The following is an 18,340-nucleotide window of genomic DNA, read 5'->3' as shown; positions in this document are numbered from 1 at the left end:
CTCTGAAATACCAACTTAGCCCACATACTTTCTGTTACAGTTAATTTAGAAACCGTTCACCACAAGTGACTTTTCCACATCATCGAAGTGACACGAGAACACGTTTCAGATACCAGGAAAAGGTATTCCTGTGCTCAACTGACTTCTACGTGCTAGCCTCGGTTCTAGTGGCTGGGGATACAGTGGTGAATGAGACAGAGTAGCCCCTGTTCCCACAGAGCTTATATTTTCATGGAGCGAGATAAGACATTAAGAAAACATGTGTGCACACAATCTCAGACTGACACTAAGTATTTAAAAACAGGGTAATGTGCTAAGGAGTGAGCTGACGGGAGAGCCTGCTTTAGGTTGGGTGGTAGGGAAGGCCCATCTGGGAAGGTGTTACCGAGCTGAGCCTACAGTAGAAGCTAGTGACATGTTAAGGAGTCCTGTGGTGCAATGGTTAAACGTGTTATGAAATATTATTCTTCTTTTAATTTTTTTAACCATTTAAAAATGTAAAAACCATTCTTACACTAAACTGTACATGTGAAGATTGCTGAAATGGCAAAAACATGGGACAATTTGCGCCAAGAAAGATTACAGCCTAGGAAACCCTATGGGGCAGTCCTACTCTGTCACATACAGTCACTATGAGTCAGAATTGACTTGACAGCATACAACAGTGACATGATGATCTGGGGCAGTGCTCTCCAGGCTGAGGAACGGCGAGCACAAATGTCCTAAGGTAGGAAGAAGCTTGATTTGTTCAAGGAAGAAAAAGGAGAAGGTAACTGCACCGTTTTCAGCCTAGACCTCAGGAAGGCTTGCAAGTATTCACCTGATGTTTTGTGCCTTTATCTTTGCTTTAAGAACATGTCCAGGTGGATCCACTGCTCCCAGGAAGATGAGAAACATGGGGAGCAGAGCCAATCAAGTCCAGCCTAGATCAGCTAAGCCCAGCTGACCCACACACCTCTGAGAATGAGAAATTGCCATTTTAGGCCAAGGGCTGGCAAACTTATTCTGTAAAGGAACAAGCAGTAAACATCTTAGGCTTTGCAGGCCACATGATTTATGCCACAATTATTCAGCTCTGCTATTGTAAAGCTAAATCAGCCCTCTAATCTAACCTGTTGAACTCGTTGCTGTTCCAACTCAAAGCGACCATACAGGACAGAGTAGAACTGCCCCATAGGGTTTCCAAGGAGTGGCTGGTGGATTCCATCTACCACCCTTTTGGTTAGCAGCCAAGCTCTTAACCACTGTGCCGGCACGGCTCCAAAATCAGACATAGGCAATACATAAATGAATAGGCATGACAGTGTTCATATAAAAATTGATTTAGGGACACTAATATTGAATTTCATATAATCTTCACGTGTTATGAAATATAATTCTTCTTTTAATTTTTTTAACCATTTAAAAATGTAAAACCATTCTTACGCTAAACCGTACATGTGAAGATTGTTGAAGTGGCAAATGTTTTTTACCTATATATTTACCACAATTAAAAAAATGTAGCCCGCTACAACCGATGACTGCCCTGACACAACAGAGAACCCCTGAGGGGGCAGGAGAGCAGTGGGATGCAGACCCCAAATTCTCATAAGACCAGACTTAATGGTCTGACTGAGACTAGAAGGACCCCGGTGGTCATGGCCCCCAGACCTTCTGTTGGCCCAGGACAGGAACCATTCCCGAAGCCAACTCTTCAGACATGGATTGGACTGGACAATGGGTTAGAGAGGGATGCCGGTGAGGAGTGAGCTTCTTGGATCAGGTGCACACTTGAGACTATGTTGGGCATCTCCTGCCTGGAGGGGAGATGAGAGGGTGGAGGGGGTTAGAAGCTGGCAAAAACGACATGAAAAGAGAGAGTAGAGGGAGAGAGCGGACTGTCTCATTAGGGGGAGAGTAATTGGGAGTGTGTAGCAAGGTGTATATGGGTTTTTGTGTGAGAGACTGACTTGATTTGTAAACGTTCACTTAAAGCACAATAAAAATTATTCTTAAAAAAATGTAAAAAAAATAAAAATGATCAAATCGTTCTCAGCTCATGAGCCATACAAAAGCAGGAGCAGTTTGCAATTTTCATCAGAAAATTTTGGAATGATTTGTTATACAACATTTTTGTAGCAATACTTACATGATACACAATCGTATCATGGAACTCACAGAAGTGGACAGGGCCAGCATATTTAGGGAGCCCTAGTAGCACACTGGTTAAAGCGCTTGGCTGCTAACCAAAAGGTAAGCAGTTTGAACCCACCAGCCACTCCACAGAGAAAAACGTGGCAATCTGCTTCTGTGAAGATTTACAGCCTTGGAAACCTTATGGGGCAGTTCTACTCTGTCCTATAGGGTCACTATGAGTTGGAATCGACTCGATGGCAGCGGGTTTGGATTTTATACATGCTATTTTTTTATTGGAAGAAGTTTGGATTTTCTACCATGTTCAGTTGGTGTCATATAATGTTTCACATTTTAAAAAACACTCCTGTTGCAGTGTGGAGCCTGGATTATAACCGAGCAAGAATGGTGAGAGAAGATGGTGGCTTATCTTTGTATCTGCATGATAGAGGTAACACATCTTTCTTGCTAAATTCTCAGAGCAGTAGGTCTCAAAATTTTTGTCTCAGAAGCTTTCCACACTTAAAAATTACTAGAAGATTCCTAAGAGTTTTCTAAAATGGATTATGTCTATTGATATTTCTGTATTAAAATATTTAAAAAATTTTAAAAATACTCATTTAAAAATAAACCCATTACACACCATGTTCATTGCAGCACTGTTTACAACAGCAAAAAGATGGAAGCAACCATGGTGCCCATCAATGGATGAATGGATAAATAAATTATGGTATAGTCACACAATGGAATACTACATATCAATAAAGAACAATGACAAATCCATGAAACATTTCATAACATAGTGGAATCTGGAAGGCATTACGCTGAGTGAAATTAGTCAGTTGCAAAAGGACAAATATTGTATGAGACCACTATTATAAGAACGTGAAAAATAGTGTAAACAGAGAAGAAAATATTCTTTGATGGTTATGCGAGCAGGGAGGGAGGGAGAGGGGTTTTCACTAATTAGTAGATAAGAACTATTTTAGGTGAAGGGAAAGACACACAATACAGGAGAGGTCAGCACAACTGGACTAAACCAAAAGCAAAGAAGTTTCCTGAAAAAACTGAACACTTTGAAGGCTAGTGTAGCAGGGGTGGGGGTTTGGGGACCATGGTTGCAGGGGACGTCTAAGTCAACTGGCATGATAAAATCTATTAGGAAAACATTCTGCATCCCACTTTAGAGAGTGGCGTCTGGGGTCTTAACTGTTAGTAAGCAGACATCCAAGATGCATCAATTGGTCTCAACCCACCTGGACCAAAGGAGAATGAAGAACACCAAAGACACAAGGTAATTAGGAACCCAAGAGATAGAAAGGACCACATAAACCAGAGACTACATCAGCCTGAGACCAGAACTAGATGGTGCCTGGCTACAGCCAATGACTGCCCTGACAGGAAACACAATAGAGAACCCCTGAGGGAGCAGAAGAGCAGTGAGAGGCAGACCTCAAATTCTCGTAAAAAAGACCAGGCTTAATGGTCTGACTGAGACTAGAAGGACCCCAGAGGTCATGGTCCCCAGACCTTCTGTTAGCCCAAGACAGGAACCATTCCCAAAGCCAACTCTTCAGACAGGGATTGGACTGGACTATGGGATAGAAAATGATACTGGCAAAGAGTGCGCTTCTTGGATCAAGTAGACACGAGACTATGTGGGCAGCTCCTGTCTGGAAAGGAGATGAGAGGGCAGAGGGGATCAGGAGCTGGCCGAATGGACAGGAAAATAGAGAGTGAAGGGTAGGAGTGTGCTGTCTCATTAGAGAGAGAATAGGAGTATACAGCAAGGTGTATATAAGTTTTTGTCTGAGAGACTGACTTGGTCTGTAAACTTTCACTTAAAGCACAATAAAAATTTAAAAAAATAAAAAAATAAACCCATTACAGGTTACCATAAATATTTTTATGAAAAATAACTATATTAACAAAAATTATAAGACAGAAACTTTTTTTGCTTGTTTGTTTCAAATCTCTTTAATGTCTGATTTAACAGAAGACACGTGGAATATTTGTCTGTTCTGCAGTCAGCTGCAATGTCACATGCCAAGTAGGTCTCTGGAAAACTCCACTGTACACTCATGAGAGAATCAAAGTAAAAAGGCAAATAATGTCTTAATATTATAATAAAAATAGTTCTGACCTTCAGAATCACTGGAAAAAGGTTTTGGGCACCACCAGAAGTCCCAAGACTACACTTTGAGAACTGCTGGCTTAGGATAATAACAGCTTATTTTAAATGCTAGGCTCTCAGTGGTTTTGAAGTTACTTTGTGGTAAGTTATTTACTTTAAATACTATATAATAAGGACAATTTTAAAATAAAGAGACTTGCCCAAAGTCAAACAATAAATCAGCAATAGATAAGGCTAGTTTCCAAAAGCAAAGGTACCTTGCTTTCAGGCCACTGTACAATTCTAAATATCAAAATTCAAAGCCTGCTGATTCTGAAGCATTGCACTCAATGTGGAATCTTTCCCTACTACAACTCATAGTTTTCCACCTGCAATTTATCTTCCACATTACTTCCAGAGCAATTATCCTAAAACACAGTTCGATTCTATCACTCCTTTGCTTAAAATCAGGAGCCCTGATGGCACTGTGGTTAAAACGCTTGGCTGCTAACCGAAAAGGTTGGCAGTTTGAACCCTCCAGCCACTCTCCGGGAGAAAGATGTGGCAATCTGCTTCCATAAAGATGTACAGCCTTGGAAACCCTATGGGACAGTTCTACTTTGTCCTTTAGGGTTGCTACGAGTTGAAATCAACTCCATGGCAACGGGTTTCTGGTTTACTTAAAATTCTTTGATGGTCCCCATTTTCTTCAGGATGAACCTAAATTCCTTAGCATCACCAAAAAAAAAAAAAAAACAAACGCTCTGCCATCGAGTCGATTCTGACTCATAGTGACCCTATAGGTCAGGGCAGAACTGTCCCAGTGGGTTTCCAAGGAACGCCTGGTGGATTCCAGCTGCCAACATTTTGGTTAGCAGCCATAGCTCTTAACTACTATGCCACAAGGGTTTCCGCATCACCAACGAGGCAAGTCCTAAACTGGCCTGTGTCTGCCTCTCCATCTTTAAGCTCCAAAACCAAAAACCAACAACACTGCTGTCGAGTTGATTCCGACTCATAACAACCCTATGGGGCACAGCAGAACTGACTCATAGGCTTTTCAAGGAGTGGCTGGTGGGGTCGAATTGCCGACCTTTTTTGGTCAGCAGCTGAGCTCTTAATCACTGTACCACCAGGGCTCCCTTTAAGCCCCACTACCCACGTAATAAGGATCTCTGGTGGTACAGTGATCAAGCACTTTGCTGCTAACTGAAAGGTTGATGGTTCAAACCTACCAGCCGCTCCACGGCAGAAAGATGTGGCAGTCTGTTTCCGTAAAGATCACAGCCTTGAAAACCCTATGGGGCAGTTCTACATTGTCCTATAGGGTCGACAGCAGTGGGTTTGGTTTTTTACCCCCGTGATGCTGCATCCTTCAGAATTACTTCTGTTCCTAGAAAGTGACAGTATCTCTCATTATCCATACCTTTACACCTATGGCACCCTTCGCTTTAAAAAGAAAAAAAAAAAAAAGTCCCCTCAGCCATCTCCTTCAAGATCCGGCTAAGATGTCACCTGTCTGGGAAGCCCTGCCTGACACCCATGCCTATCTCTACAGTTTCATTTTTCAAAATGTGTTTTAATTGTCTATTTGCTTGTCCTGTCTGAACCATGAGTTCCTCAAGAGCAAAAAAAAAAAACTGCATGCCTACTATCTCGCACAGAGTGAATACCTCGGTAAATCTCTGTTGAATAAACAACTTCTGGAAATTTAGTAAAGGTGCTTTACCCAATTTGGAATGAATGATAGACAGAAATGAAGTTAAGGGAATGAGGTCATGAAGAAAAGAGTATACCAAAAGGGAAAGATAAACCAAGAAGAAGCTATTTCAAGAAACAATTTTAAAGCAGGCAACATGGTTTTCATCTGATTACAGAGTACATCCCACTCTCCTTAGTCTGCTGTAACATTTTTGAAAGATCACTTCTTTTTCTGCTTAATTTAGTGCAGGTATGAATCACACAGAGGCTGACTAATCACCTGCCAAAAATACTGCATCTGGATCAGAAGACTGGAACAACCAATCTAAAGACAAGTTGGAATTTAAAAAGAACATGAATACATGTAATCTATTGCAGTAATACTTGTTCATAACAGTTTAAAAGAAATTAAAGAGGAAGACTACAAAAGTTATTATAAAGCACGAAAACCAAAACCAAACCCCTTGCTGTCAAGTATGACTCATAGAAACCCTACAGGACAGAGCAGAACTGCCCCACAGGGTTTCCAAGGAGCAGGTGGTAGATTCAACCACCAATCTTTCGATTAGCAGCTGAGCTCTTAACCACTGTGCCACCAAGGCTCCTTATAAAGTACAAGCTGTGATCAGTAAAGCAGCCTGCCCCCTCTGCTTTCATATCAACCATAATAAATCACACTGGGTTAAAGAACACTGCATTTTTCTACTGTGTCTCTAAAGATCAACATATCCCTCAGTGTGATCTCAGGCATCAGTCCAGAGGGCAGGCCTCCTGCTCCTGTCTTCAGGAGCACTATGGCCAAGGGGAGAACAGCCCTAAGATGGGACCTTAGAGCTTAATTAGCATCTGCTGGACACCCTGTTGACAGATTAATTAGCAATAAAATAATAAAAATAGAAGCAGCCCACTATTAAGACTTCTAGAACAAGAGGAAGGGCAAACAGCAAACACAGTCACAATGTCAACGTCAAGGCTAAGGAAAGGAAATGGGCTTTGACTCAACTAGGACATCTGTTGCTCTAGCCCTTCTTTTGATAATACCCTTGTGATCCTCCTCTGGGAAACCAGTGGCCCCCCTCAGTTCATGTGGTTCAGCTGTGACTGACAGCCCTGACCACTTCCCCACCTCCAGGAATGGGCATGTGACCCAGGTGGTTCACAAGGGCATAACAAGGGTGCTCACTCCCCTCGCCAAGCAGGCAGCCTGGGTTTAGGCGGCATTAATGAGAAAAATCAGCTCTCTTTTGGCTGGGCTCACTCAAGTGGTGAAAGAGAAGCTGGAGTTGCTTGGCAGCAATCTTTGTTCCCATATGGGGAGAGTTTGCCTGAGAACGAAGTCAGCAAAGCTGGAGGACAGTACAGGATGAGATTCTTGAAGATGTCATTTGAGTACCTCGATCTAAGCCCACCTGAAGTTTCACTTATATATTTCAATTACACGGGTCAATAAATTACTTTTTTGCTTAAGCCAAGGTCTAAGCTAAGATTCTGTCACTTGCAACCAAGTGCTTCTGACTAATACCAGCAGCAATTTTTAAACCATTAATAATTCAAAAAGAAAAAAGGACCATAAACTTTTCTGATATTACCAAGTTTATACTCAAATTATTCCCCTCACAGCCTAAAACCTTCTTTCCTTCCGTCTCCTCTATTTAGAGTCCTACTCCTCTTTAAGCTTCCCCTAAGGCTTTTGCCTCCCTGTGATGGTCTCTGAACCTCCTCTAGGCTGTTTCAATCCACCAATTTCTTCCCTTTTCTGTGACTTTCTAAGCTCTTACTGTGTACGTACTCAAGTATTCAACTACAAAGTCCTCACATGTTTATCAATGTCTCATCGTAACTAGATAAAGACAGTCAAAGGCATGAGCTATAATTCTCTGTCCATCTGAGAGCCCCCCTACCGTACAGAGTACATTCTAAGAGCAGGCCTCAGGTTTTCTGAGAAAGCTACCAGCACAGTACTAGAATGACTTTCAGAGCATGGAGACCAATCATGTCTGAGAAATAAAATGTAATTACAGATGATCTTTGATGACTGTGATGCACCTGACCCAAGTCATGGTCTTTTCAAGCACCTGATATACATGTGAAAGGTGGGAAACAGAAGAGTTGATCGGTGGTGCTGGCAAAGAATACTGAATATGCCATGGACTGCCAGAAGAACCAACAAATTAGCCATAGAAGAAACACAACCATAATGCTCCTCAGAAGCGAGGATGGAAAGCCTTAGACTTGCATACTTTGAACACATCATCAGAAAGACTAATCACTAGAAAAGGACATCATGGTTAGCAAAAGCAGAGGGTCAAAAAAAACAAAGGAAACACTCAATGAGATAGAATGACATAACGGCCAAAACTATGGACTCAAACATGTCAACAATCATGAAGATGGCTTAGGACCAGGCAACACTTCATTCTGTTATACAAGAGATTGCCATGAGTTGGAGATGACTTGAGGACAACAATAACAATAACAACAGATGGTTTTAAGACAGGGAACAGAGGGCCCCCCAAATCTACAAAGTTACAAGAAATGGGCCAGGGCGCAGAAACAAAGCCATTCCCCAGAACAATGGGGCAGGGTATCAGAAAATAGCGGGCAAACTTCTTTAGTCTTGCAGATGCTGCTGGAGAAAACCAGCCCCAGGCACATGCGCAGAACATCCACCTGTGACTGCTGTGTGACCTTCCACCAAGGGCAGCGAGGGGCTGCAGCAGCAGCCGGAAGACTGCACAGGTGCGACACCCCATAATAAGTCCTGCTACGAATCCCAGAGGCCTCCAGGAGAGGAGCCATCTTGGAAAGCCGCTGTGAGGACACCGTAGTTAACACATCCCCACCTACGCCTGGGAATAAACATGAATCTTTTCCCGCCCAAGAACTTTTAAAAGCCCAGGCTAGTCTTTTGTTCTCTGAGAGGAGGGTAAGCGTTGCTCTAGACCCTCCTTGTCTCTGCTTACAAGCCTATTCAGTAAAGCTTTGCTCATGTGGAAAATTCTGCATGCCTTACCTGTTCATTCTTGACCAGGGAGAGGCAAGAACCTTATTCCAGTAACAGTTTAAGTCAGAGAGCAGAAAACTTTTTACTGGAAATGAGCTTGAAAGAATGCCAGTTAAAATCACTCAATTCATTTATTCATTCATTCAGCAAGTATTTATTTGGCATCTGCTGGGTACTTGGTACTCTAAGTACTAAGCATACAGCAGGGAATAAGACAAGGTCCCTGCTCTGACAGTTAGCTGGGCCACATATCCCTCTCAAATCCCCCAAAAGAAAAAGACCACTTAAAAAGGGCTCTCTGAGGCCACTGACATTTTCTCAGTAGCACATGCTCCATTACGTTGTAGATCCTGCTTTCTCCTATGAAGCATTCAATGAATGTATATTCACAGAACATTAAAGCTAAAAGCAGTCTCAGAAATCTAGTTTAGCAGTTTTAAGATATTATTTTTTAACAAGAAAACGTTGTCCCCAAAAGACATCTATACAAAACAAGAGTGGCCCTCACAGCCAGGCGCAGCACAGAGTAACAGTTTGGGAACAGGTCAGTATCAGTCTGTGAGGGAGCTAGAATCCAACCAGAGGCTGTCTTTGACTCCTAGGCCAGGTGTTTCAACTTTGCCTATTTGTTGCCTTCGGCAAAGAACACACTCAAAATATATGTTTAATGAGTGAACTAATCAAATACAAACCTGATAAATAAATTTCTTTCTTGCAATTGGGCCAGCATGAGAAATTAGTCACTGAGGCTGAACAGAACTCGAGCTCAGCCCAGCTTTCAATCCTTACCGAACAATATCTGACTAAGCCAAAATGGGGAGCCCTGATGGTGTGGTGGTTAAGTGTTCGGCTGCTAACCAAAAGGCTGGCAGTTCGAATCCACCAGCCGCTCCTTGGAAACACTGTGGGGTAGTTCTACGCTGTCCTACAGGGTCTCTTTGAGTTGGAATCAACTCGACCGCAGTGGGTTTGGTTTTTTGGCTGAAATCCAAAATAGCAATGGAAGGTAGGAGACCAAAAGGGAGCAGGGAGGCCAAGGAAAAGTTACTATTCAGTATGGATAGAATCTAACTGAACCTCTGACTTCTTTATGCAAATTAATTCTGGGATGATTCTTTCTTTCCATATTTTATGCACATAAGAAGTCATGCATTTTACATGCATACACCACTCATCCACACGCGCACAGATACACATATACACCACAGATCTACAATCCTTTATCTGCAATCCTGAAATCCAAAAAGCTCTGAAAATTGAAGGTCTTTCTGTACTTAGCAAAACTTGACCTGACTGGAACTCATTTGGTGGCAAAACCTGACTTAAACTGACCTGAACCTATTTATAGTCCATTTATCTCATTGAATAGGAGTACTCATACATTTCACTATAAAAAAAATATTGCTATTTAATTATAAGGCAATGCAGCAGTTCTAAAGGTTTTAGAAAAAAAAATTGTGGACTTGTATATAAATGCCTCAACTAAATTACAACAGCCCTGAAATAATTTTTTTACCTTGAAAGCACAAGTTTGAATGGTTATACAGTACCAAATAGTAGAATATTTAAAAACGGAAATTCCTCAAGTTTCAGGTCCTAAAAGGAGAGTTAACCTAGCGTCCTCATTTGTACTTGAGAAAACTGAGGCTCCTAGAGGCCATGTGATTTGCCCAAGGCAACTAGTCCATCACCCACAAAAGCTCCACCCTGCCATCCTTACCATCAGGACGCCCTGCTGGAATGTCACTTTTGGATACATTTCAGCTTTGTTTGGTCAGGTAATTCCCAAGCATTCTCCAGAAAGTACTTCACTCACTCAACTTGAGGAAACAAAAATACATATTTGGAGCTCTGGTGGTGCAGTGGTTAAGAGTTCAGCTGCTAACCAAAAGGCTGGCAGTTCAAATCTACCTGTCGCTCCTTGGAAATCCTATGGGGCAGTTCTACTCTGTTGTATACAGTGGTTATGAGTCAGAATTGACTTGACGACAACGGGCTTGGGTTTTGTTTTGTTTGTTTTTTTTTTTTTTACTCAACTCCACTTTTTACCCTCAAAATTTGTCTGCGTATACAAATAGCTTATCAAAAGGCAGCAGTCAATACCTCTAACATATTACATATAAAAAGATAACAATATAAATGATAACAGTGATGATGTTAGTCCTTAGTAAACTTATCAACAAATTGATGACATTAACTGGGGAACATATTCTATTTCAAGGGTATATTCCAAAATACACACTAAGGATACAAAAATAGCTGATAATAATTATAACACTAGCAGTTGATGTTGTGTCATGTCAACTAGTAGCAACCCTATATGACAGAGTAGATCTACCCCATAGGGTTTCCTAGGCTGTACTCCTTAAGGAGCCCTGTTGGCACAACGCACTGTGCTGCTAACCATAAAGGTCGGAGGTTCGAGCCCACCCAGCAGCTCCACGGGAGAAAAGACCTGGCGATCTGCTCCTATATAGATTACAGCCTAGGAAACCCTGTGGGGCAGTTCTACTCTGTCACATAGGGATGCTACGAATCAGAATCGACTCGAGGGCGCACAACAAAAAAAATCTTTACTGGAGCAGATTGCCAGGTCTTTTTCCCCATGGGACAGCTGGTAGGTTCAAACTGCATATCTTTTGGTTAACAGCTGAGTGCTTAACCATTGCGCCACCACGGCTCCTTACAGTAGCAGCATAAACCAAAACAAACCAAATCCATTGCTATTGAGTCGATTCTGACTCATAGCAACCCTAAAGGACAGAGTAGAACTGCCCCATAGGCTTTCCAAGGAGCGCCTGGTGGATCCGAACTACCAACCTTTTGGTTAACAGCCATAGCTCTTAACCACGTCACCACCAGTGTTACCATTTATTGAGGGTCTATTATGTGCCAGAACTGTCCTAGGTGCTTTACATACAGGTCTCATTTAATCCTCACCATCAATCCTACGAGGAAAGTTTTTCTGCCTCCATTTTAAAGATGAAGAAGCTGAGGCTCAGAGAGGTTAAGAGCTCTTCCCAAGATCATGTAAGGGACAGCCTGAGGTCTTCGAGAGATGGTAAAGATATGTGCTTTAAGAACACAGCTCTAGAACTAGACCGCCTGGGGTTGAAGCCCAGATCTGCCACAAACTAGCTGGATGAACTTTTACAAGTGACCCAGCTTCTATACATCAGCTCCATCACCGGTAAAGTGAGTATACTCACAGCACCTACCTCACAGGGGTGATGCTGTCAGGGTTAAACAAACCAAAAACCATCGCCGCAGAGCTGATTCTGACTCACAGCGAATGTACAGGACAGAGAGCTGCCCATAGGGTTTCCAAGGCTATAAATCTTTACCGGAAACCCTGGTGGCGTAATGATTAAGAGCTACAGCTGCTAACCAAAAGGTCAGCAGTTCAAATCCACCAGGTGCTCCTTGGAAACCCTATGGGACAGTTCTACTCTGACCTATAGGGTCCCTGTGAGTCAGAATCGACTCGACGGTAATAGGTTTTTAAATCTTTACAGAAGCAGATTGACATATCCGTACCCTGTGGAACAGTTGGTGAGTTCCCGCTGCTGATGTTTTTTTGGTTAGCAACCAGAGCTTTTAACCACTATACCACCAGGGCTTCTTCACTGTCAGGATTAAATGAGTTAATGCATATAAAAAACCCATTGCCATCGAGTCGATTTCTACTCATGGCGACCCTATAGAACAGAATAGCACTGGCCCCTAGGGTTTCCAAGGGGCAGCTGGTGGATTTGAACTGCCAGCCTTTTAGTTAGCAGCCATAGCTCTTAACCACTACGCCAATATATATAAGACACTTAAGTATATTAGGGGAGTACCTAGGCACATGGTAAGCGCTATGTCACTATGTGAGCATTAGCTATTATCGTGATTATTACTGGAGTCTACATTCAAACCCATGTCTGCAGAACCCTTCTCCTCCTCCTCTTGTTTTCCACCGCACTGGACAAGTTAACCACAGGTGATACGTTAGTGGTACTGAGTCAGCTGCCTCCACCTCACATGCCACCTGCTGACATTCTTTACTCCTGGTTTCCTTTCTCCATTCCAAACTTTAAGATCTGTGACCATTTCAAGACATCTTTCTTTTTGGTACGTGAATAACCAGGCATGAAATAAAAGGAAAAAGGATAAAGAATGAAAAACTCTAACAACTGATGCCTTTAAGTCACCTTCACACTAAGCAGGAGTTACTAAACAGCTAGCTTAAAATTAATCAAGGGCAAAAATCTTCCAAAGGCAATAAGGCACTTAACTATGCATAGATACATTCATTGTATTAGCTGCAAAATACGAAACAAAGACAGAACAGCAGGTGTAGAATATTAAGTACCTATTGCACTTTTCCAAGTTTAGGGCATCTTCTCACCCTTATCCTATAAGACTTTTTTTTTCCCCCATTCCCTAGAAACAAGAACTACCAAAAGCATACACTTGGAAATCATGCCATATAACTCATTCTTTCATTAAGCAAACACTCAGACTGCCTACTCTGTACCTGGCACTGTGCTTGGGCCAGGGCTGCAGTAGCTAACGATACAGTAGGGGTACAGACTTCAAGCAAATATACACGGTGGCATTTCTAAAAACCATTCTGTTAAATTTAAAACATTTTGTGTTGGGACGCGGTGAGTTTCTGCTTGCGGTAATGGGAAATTTGGCAACACTTATGGGTGAGGGTTGCACAGCATGATTAACGTAATTAATATCACTATACTGTCCAAAAAAAAAAACCAAACCCGTTGCCGTCAAGTCGATTCCGACTCAACGACCATACAGGACAGAGTAGAACTGCACCACAGTTTCCAAGGAGCGCCTGGTGGATTCGAACTGCTGACCTTTAGGTTAGCAGCTGTGGCACTTAACCACTATACTGTGCACCTGAAAAATACTGAATTGGCAAATGTCGTTATATATATTTTTACAGCAGAAAATAAATAAAACCTTTTGTGACCTCCTATCGAAAGAAAAATTAGAACAAGGAGACAGATTTCAAACATCTTGAAAATACAGCTTTTCCCCTAGCTGCTGTAGACATTTAATTTTAAAAGTGGTGTTCTCTAACATATATTTTCATGTGATTTTATTCCAGTTCTAACCTGGTCATGTTTTCTATATACTTGTTTATGATAACGAATATCTTATTAGACTGCCAATAATGAAATAATACTGCTAAACCTAACCCAAAGAGCTGTATCATTCAACAAGATGTTTAAGGTATATATCCAAAGGGGCATACAACCTATTAAATCCAGTTGTTTCCACGTCGTAAACAACTTGCCTGGACCCTGAAGAGTTTACAGCCTAACATAACGACTTTATTGCACATTACAAGCAGCTCAAGATGGCTGGGCTTGTGTGATCTGAAAACTATACTACGAGCTTATCCCATGACCCAAGGGCTTGTCCTGGCTCCCAGGATGTCAAATGCTGGAGTCCAGGGCACTTGCCTGTTCTCGGTCACGTGAAGGGGACCCTAGCCTTGGCTGATCCCGGAATAGGGACATGGGTTTGGAGCTGCCAAGAAATCTTTCACGTCAGTGTGCCCAGACCTACCAGTAGAACCTCTAGGGACTACCAGATGTACAGTTGTCCAAAATAACAGACCAAAAGCGCAAAAAGCCCCCTTCACACCTAAATCCTTTCAATTCTGGCCCAGTACACTCTCCCCACTGCAAAATTCACACGCAAACAACACATGCCTCTTGGACAAAAGTTTTTGCGATCCGGGAAAAATGAGATTAAGAATATAAGGTTCTTTTGTCAAAGGTGAAAGGATTAGAAAAGTGTCACAGAAGAGAAAAACTGCAGGAGGGGCAGGGAACAAGAATTTAAGAATGCTTTGGAAGAACAGGAGAAGACACAAACTCTAAGTCCCGGGGAGAGGATCTGAAAGTAGGGGTGGGGGAGGGAGGACAAGGCCTGAGGAAGACACTCCAATAACGTGAGGACCCTGAAGAAAGCACCTGCAAGGAAGAAGCGTCGGCAGAAGGACCACCTATCCCCCCAAACAGTCGGGAGGATGAGATGTCGACCCCAGATGCTGAAACGGGAGCCCGGGGAGAGGATTCCGGCTCTCGGCGCCTACGGCGAAAGGGTAGGCTCCGGAGCTGGTCCCCGGTGCTGCAGGGAAGATGGGAAGGCGAAAGCCAGCGCGCCAGGACTCGGGGCACCGCGAGGGCAACGGCTGGGGGGCGCCCTGAGGGTCCTGCGGGTTCAGGGAAGGGCGCACTGGCTGGGGCTCCAGCGCCGGTACTCACCTCTCCGAACTGGAAGGCGGAGACGATGGTGACAACGATGCCCACGAAGCAGACGTAGAGCCCATACCTGTGGGACAGGCAGGTATAGGTCTGTCTCTGTAGAAGCTTGAGTAGCATCACTCCGGCCGCCGCCACGCCACGCCCGGAGGAGCCGCCACCGCCTCAGCGAGCCGCCATTCAGCGACCCCTGCAGGGCCGCCGGACTCAGGTCACAGCCTCCAGCCGCCGCGCATTGCTGCGCCGGGAACCGAAGCCTGCTCGGCTCCGCGCCACGGCCGCCGCTTCCGGGAGCCCGGAGCCCACGCCCTCAGCGCAGCGGAGGCGGACCCGCAGCCCACGAGGCAGCCAGCACCGCCCCGGCCCGGCTCCGCTAGAAGCGTGGTGGCTGCGGCTGCGGCGGGCCCTCCAGCGCCACCTAGAGGGCGGAGGGGCCGAGGGACGACAAGGCGCCTTCCCCTTCTGCGCGTGCGCGACTGTCTCTCCGGCCGGGGTAGGATCTGTTTACAGGGTTTGGTCAGGCAATCCAGAGGCTGTTTGTACCCCAGCTACAAGGATGGCCTAGACGACTGTTCAGGGCCAGCCCCTACATCAAGACTGTGCCACAGACTGTGCTAGATTGCCATGAATATTTTTGTGCATAAAGTCTTCTCTGCATTGACAATAGTTGGGAATTTTTTTTTTTTTTTTCTAAGTCCCCAGAGGTTCCCTATGGGGCTCCTTCCCTCCAAACCATATTGTTTGGGCTGAATGTGCTAACCCTAAATTCATTCATTCGTATATTCATTAAATATGTATCTAATGCCTGGTGTCTAGCATAATAATGCTAAGGGTCAAAAATGAACTAGACAAACATGTAAACCACTAAGTACAGAGTAGTTATGACAGAAATCCTGAGATGTACAGGAGTGGAAGCAATGCAGAAATGGTCAATTGTACCTTGACACCAAGTTATTTCCAGGAGGTCCTCCTCTTGGCACCATTGACAAAGAGAGGTTTTTTTTCTCCCAATGTTGTTGTGAGGTGCGATCAAGTTGGTTCCAAATCCTAGCAACCTTACGTACTACAGAACAAAACACTGCCTGGTCCTGTGCCATCCTCACAATCGTTGCTATGCTTGAGCCCATTGTTGTAGTCACTGTGTCAGTCCAGCTAATTGAGCATCTTCCTTTTTTTTCCACTGACTGTCTGCTTTACCAAGCATGATGTCCTTCTCCAGGGACTTGATCCTCCTGACAACACGTCCAAAGTACAGGAGACAAAGCCTCACCATACTTGATTCTAAGGAGCGGTCTGGCTTTACTTCTTCCAAGGCAGACTTGGTCGTTCTTCTGGCAGTCCATAGTTATTTGATATTCTCCGCCAGCACTACAATTCAAAGGAATCAATTCTTCCATTGTCCTTATTCATCGTTCAGCTTTCACATGCACGTCAGGCGATTGAAAACACCATGGTTTCGGTCAGGCACACCTTAGTCCTCAAAGTGCCGTCTTTGCTTTTTAACACTTTAAAGAGGTCTTTTGCAGCAGATTTACCCAATGCAATATATCATTTGATTTCTTGACTGATGCATTCCAGTAAAATGAAATCCTTGCCCAAAACCAAAAAACAAGTCCCTTGCCATCCAATCAATTATAGCAAAGACTAGAACTGCCCCATAGGGTTTTCAAGGAGCACTTGATGGATTCCGGCGGCCAAGCTTTTAGTTAGCAGCCAAGCTCTTAACCACTGCATCACCAGGATTCTACAACTTTCATAACTTCTCCCTTTATCATGATGTTACTTATGGGTCCAGTTGTGAGGATTTTTTTTTTTAATGTTGAGGTGTAATCCATACTGAAGGTTGTCGTTTTTGATCTTCATCAGTAAGTACTTCAAGTCCTCTTCTCTTTCAGCAAGGTTATGTCATCTGCATATGTTGTTACCAAATCTTCTCCAATCCTGATGCCATGTTCTTCTTCATATTGTGAGGCTTCTTGGATTATTTGCTCAGTATACTGATGGAATAAGTATGTAGAAAGGATACAACCCTGACACATACCTTTTCTGATTTTAAACCACGCTGTATCCCCTTGTTCTGTTCAAACAACTGCCTCTTGGCCTATGTACAGGTTCCTCATGAGCACAATTAAGTGTTCTGGAATTCCCATTCTCTTCAATGTTATCCATAATTTGATCCACACAGTTGAATGCCTTTGTGTAGTCAATAAAATACAAGTAAAGATCTTGCTGGTATTCTCTGCTTTTAGCCAGGATCCATCTGACATTAGCAATGATATCCCTCATTTCATGTCCTCTTCCAAATAAAGCCTGAACTTATGGCAGTTCCTTGTCAACATATTGCTGCAAACATTTTTGAATTACCTTCAGCAAAATTTTACTTGCATGTGATACTGATGACATTGTTTGATAATTTCTGCATTCCATTGAATCACCTTTCTTCGGAATGGGCACAAATATAGATTTCTTCCAGTCCTTTGGCCAGATAGCCATCTTCCAAATTTCTTCGCATAGACGAGTGAGCACCTCCCAAGCTGCCTCCATTTGTCGAAACATTTCAATTGGTATTCCATCAATTCCTGGAGCCTTGTGTTTTGCCATTCCCTTCAGTGCAGCTTGGACTTCTTCCTTCAGTACCATTGGTTCTTGATTATATGCTACCTCCTGAAATGGTTGAATGGTGACCAATTCTTTTTGATACAGTGACTCCGTGTATTCCTTCTACCTTCATTTGATGCTTCCTGCATCATTGAATATTTTCCTCATAGAATCCTTCAGTGTTGCAATTCAAGGCTTGAATTTTTTATTTACTCCTTTTACCTTGAGAAATGCTGGGCATGTTCTACCCTTTTTGATTTTCCAACTCTAGGTCTTCACACATTTCATTATGATACTTTACTTTGTCTTCTCAAGCTGCCTTTTGAAACCTTCTGTTCAGCTCCTTTACTTCACCATGTCTTCTATGCGCTTTAGCTACTCTGCATTCAAGGGCAAGTTTCAGAGTCTCTTCTAACGTCCATTTTGGTCTTTTTTTTTTTCCTATCTTTTTAATGAACTCTTGCTTTCTTCATGTATGATATCCTCGATGTCAATCCACAACTTACGTGGTCTTCAATCATTACTGTTCAATGC

General features: G+C 43.2%; 1 protein-coding gene across 2 annotated transcripts in view; it reads right to left on the bottom strand.

Moving 5' to 3' along the window:
• Window positions 1–15,441, bottom strand: part of GNPTAB (N-acetylglucosamine-1-phosphate transferase subunits alpha and beta) — a 112,782-nt gene extending 97,341 nt beyond the window's left edge. The window contains exon 1 of one of the 2 annotated variants that reach the window (XM_003405293.4): window positions 15,212–15,441. In XM_003405293.4, coding sequence (XP_003405341.2) covers window positions 15,212–15,328 — 117 coding nt within the window. In that variant the 5' untranslated portion in view covers window positions 15,329–15,441. The remainder of the gene's footprint in view (window positions 1–15,211) is intronic. The other variant, XM_023538866.2, reaches the window with a different exon arrangement.
• Window positions 15,442–18,340: the final 2,899 nt, after the last annotated feature.

Source organism: Loxodonta africana, chromosome 4 (genome assembly GCF_030014295.1).
Source record: "Loxodonta africana isolate mLoxAfr1 chromosome 4, mLoxAfr1.hap2, whole genome shotgun sequence".
Lineage (NCBI taxonomy): Eukaryota > Metazoa > Chordata > Mammalia > Proboscidea > Elephantidae > Loxodonta > Loxodonta africana.
This window is presented reverse-complemented; position numbering and strand designations above follow the sequence as displayed.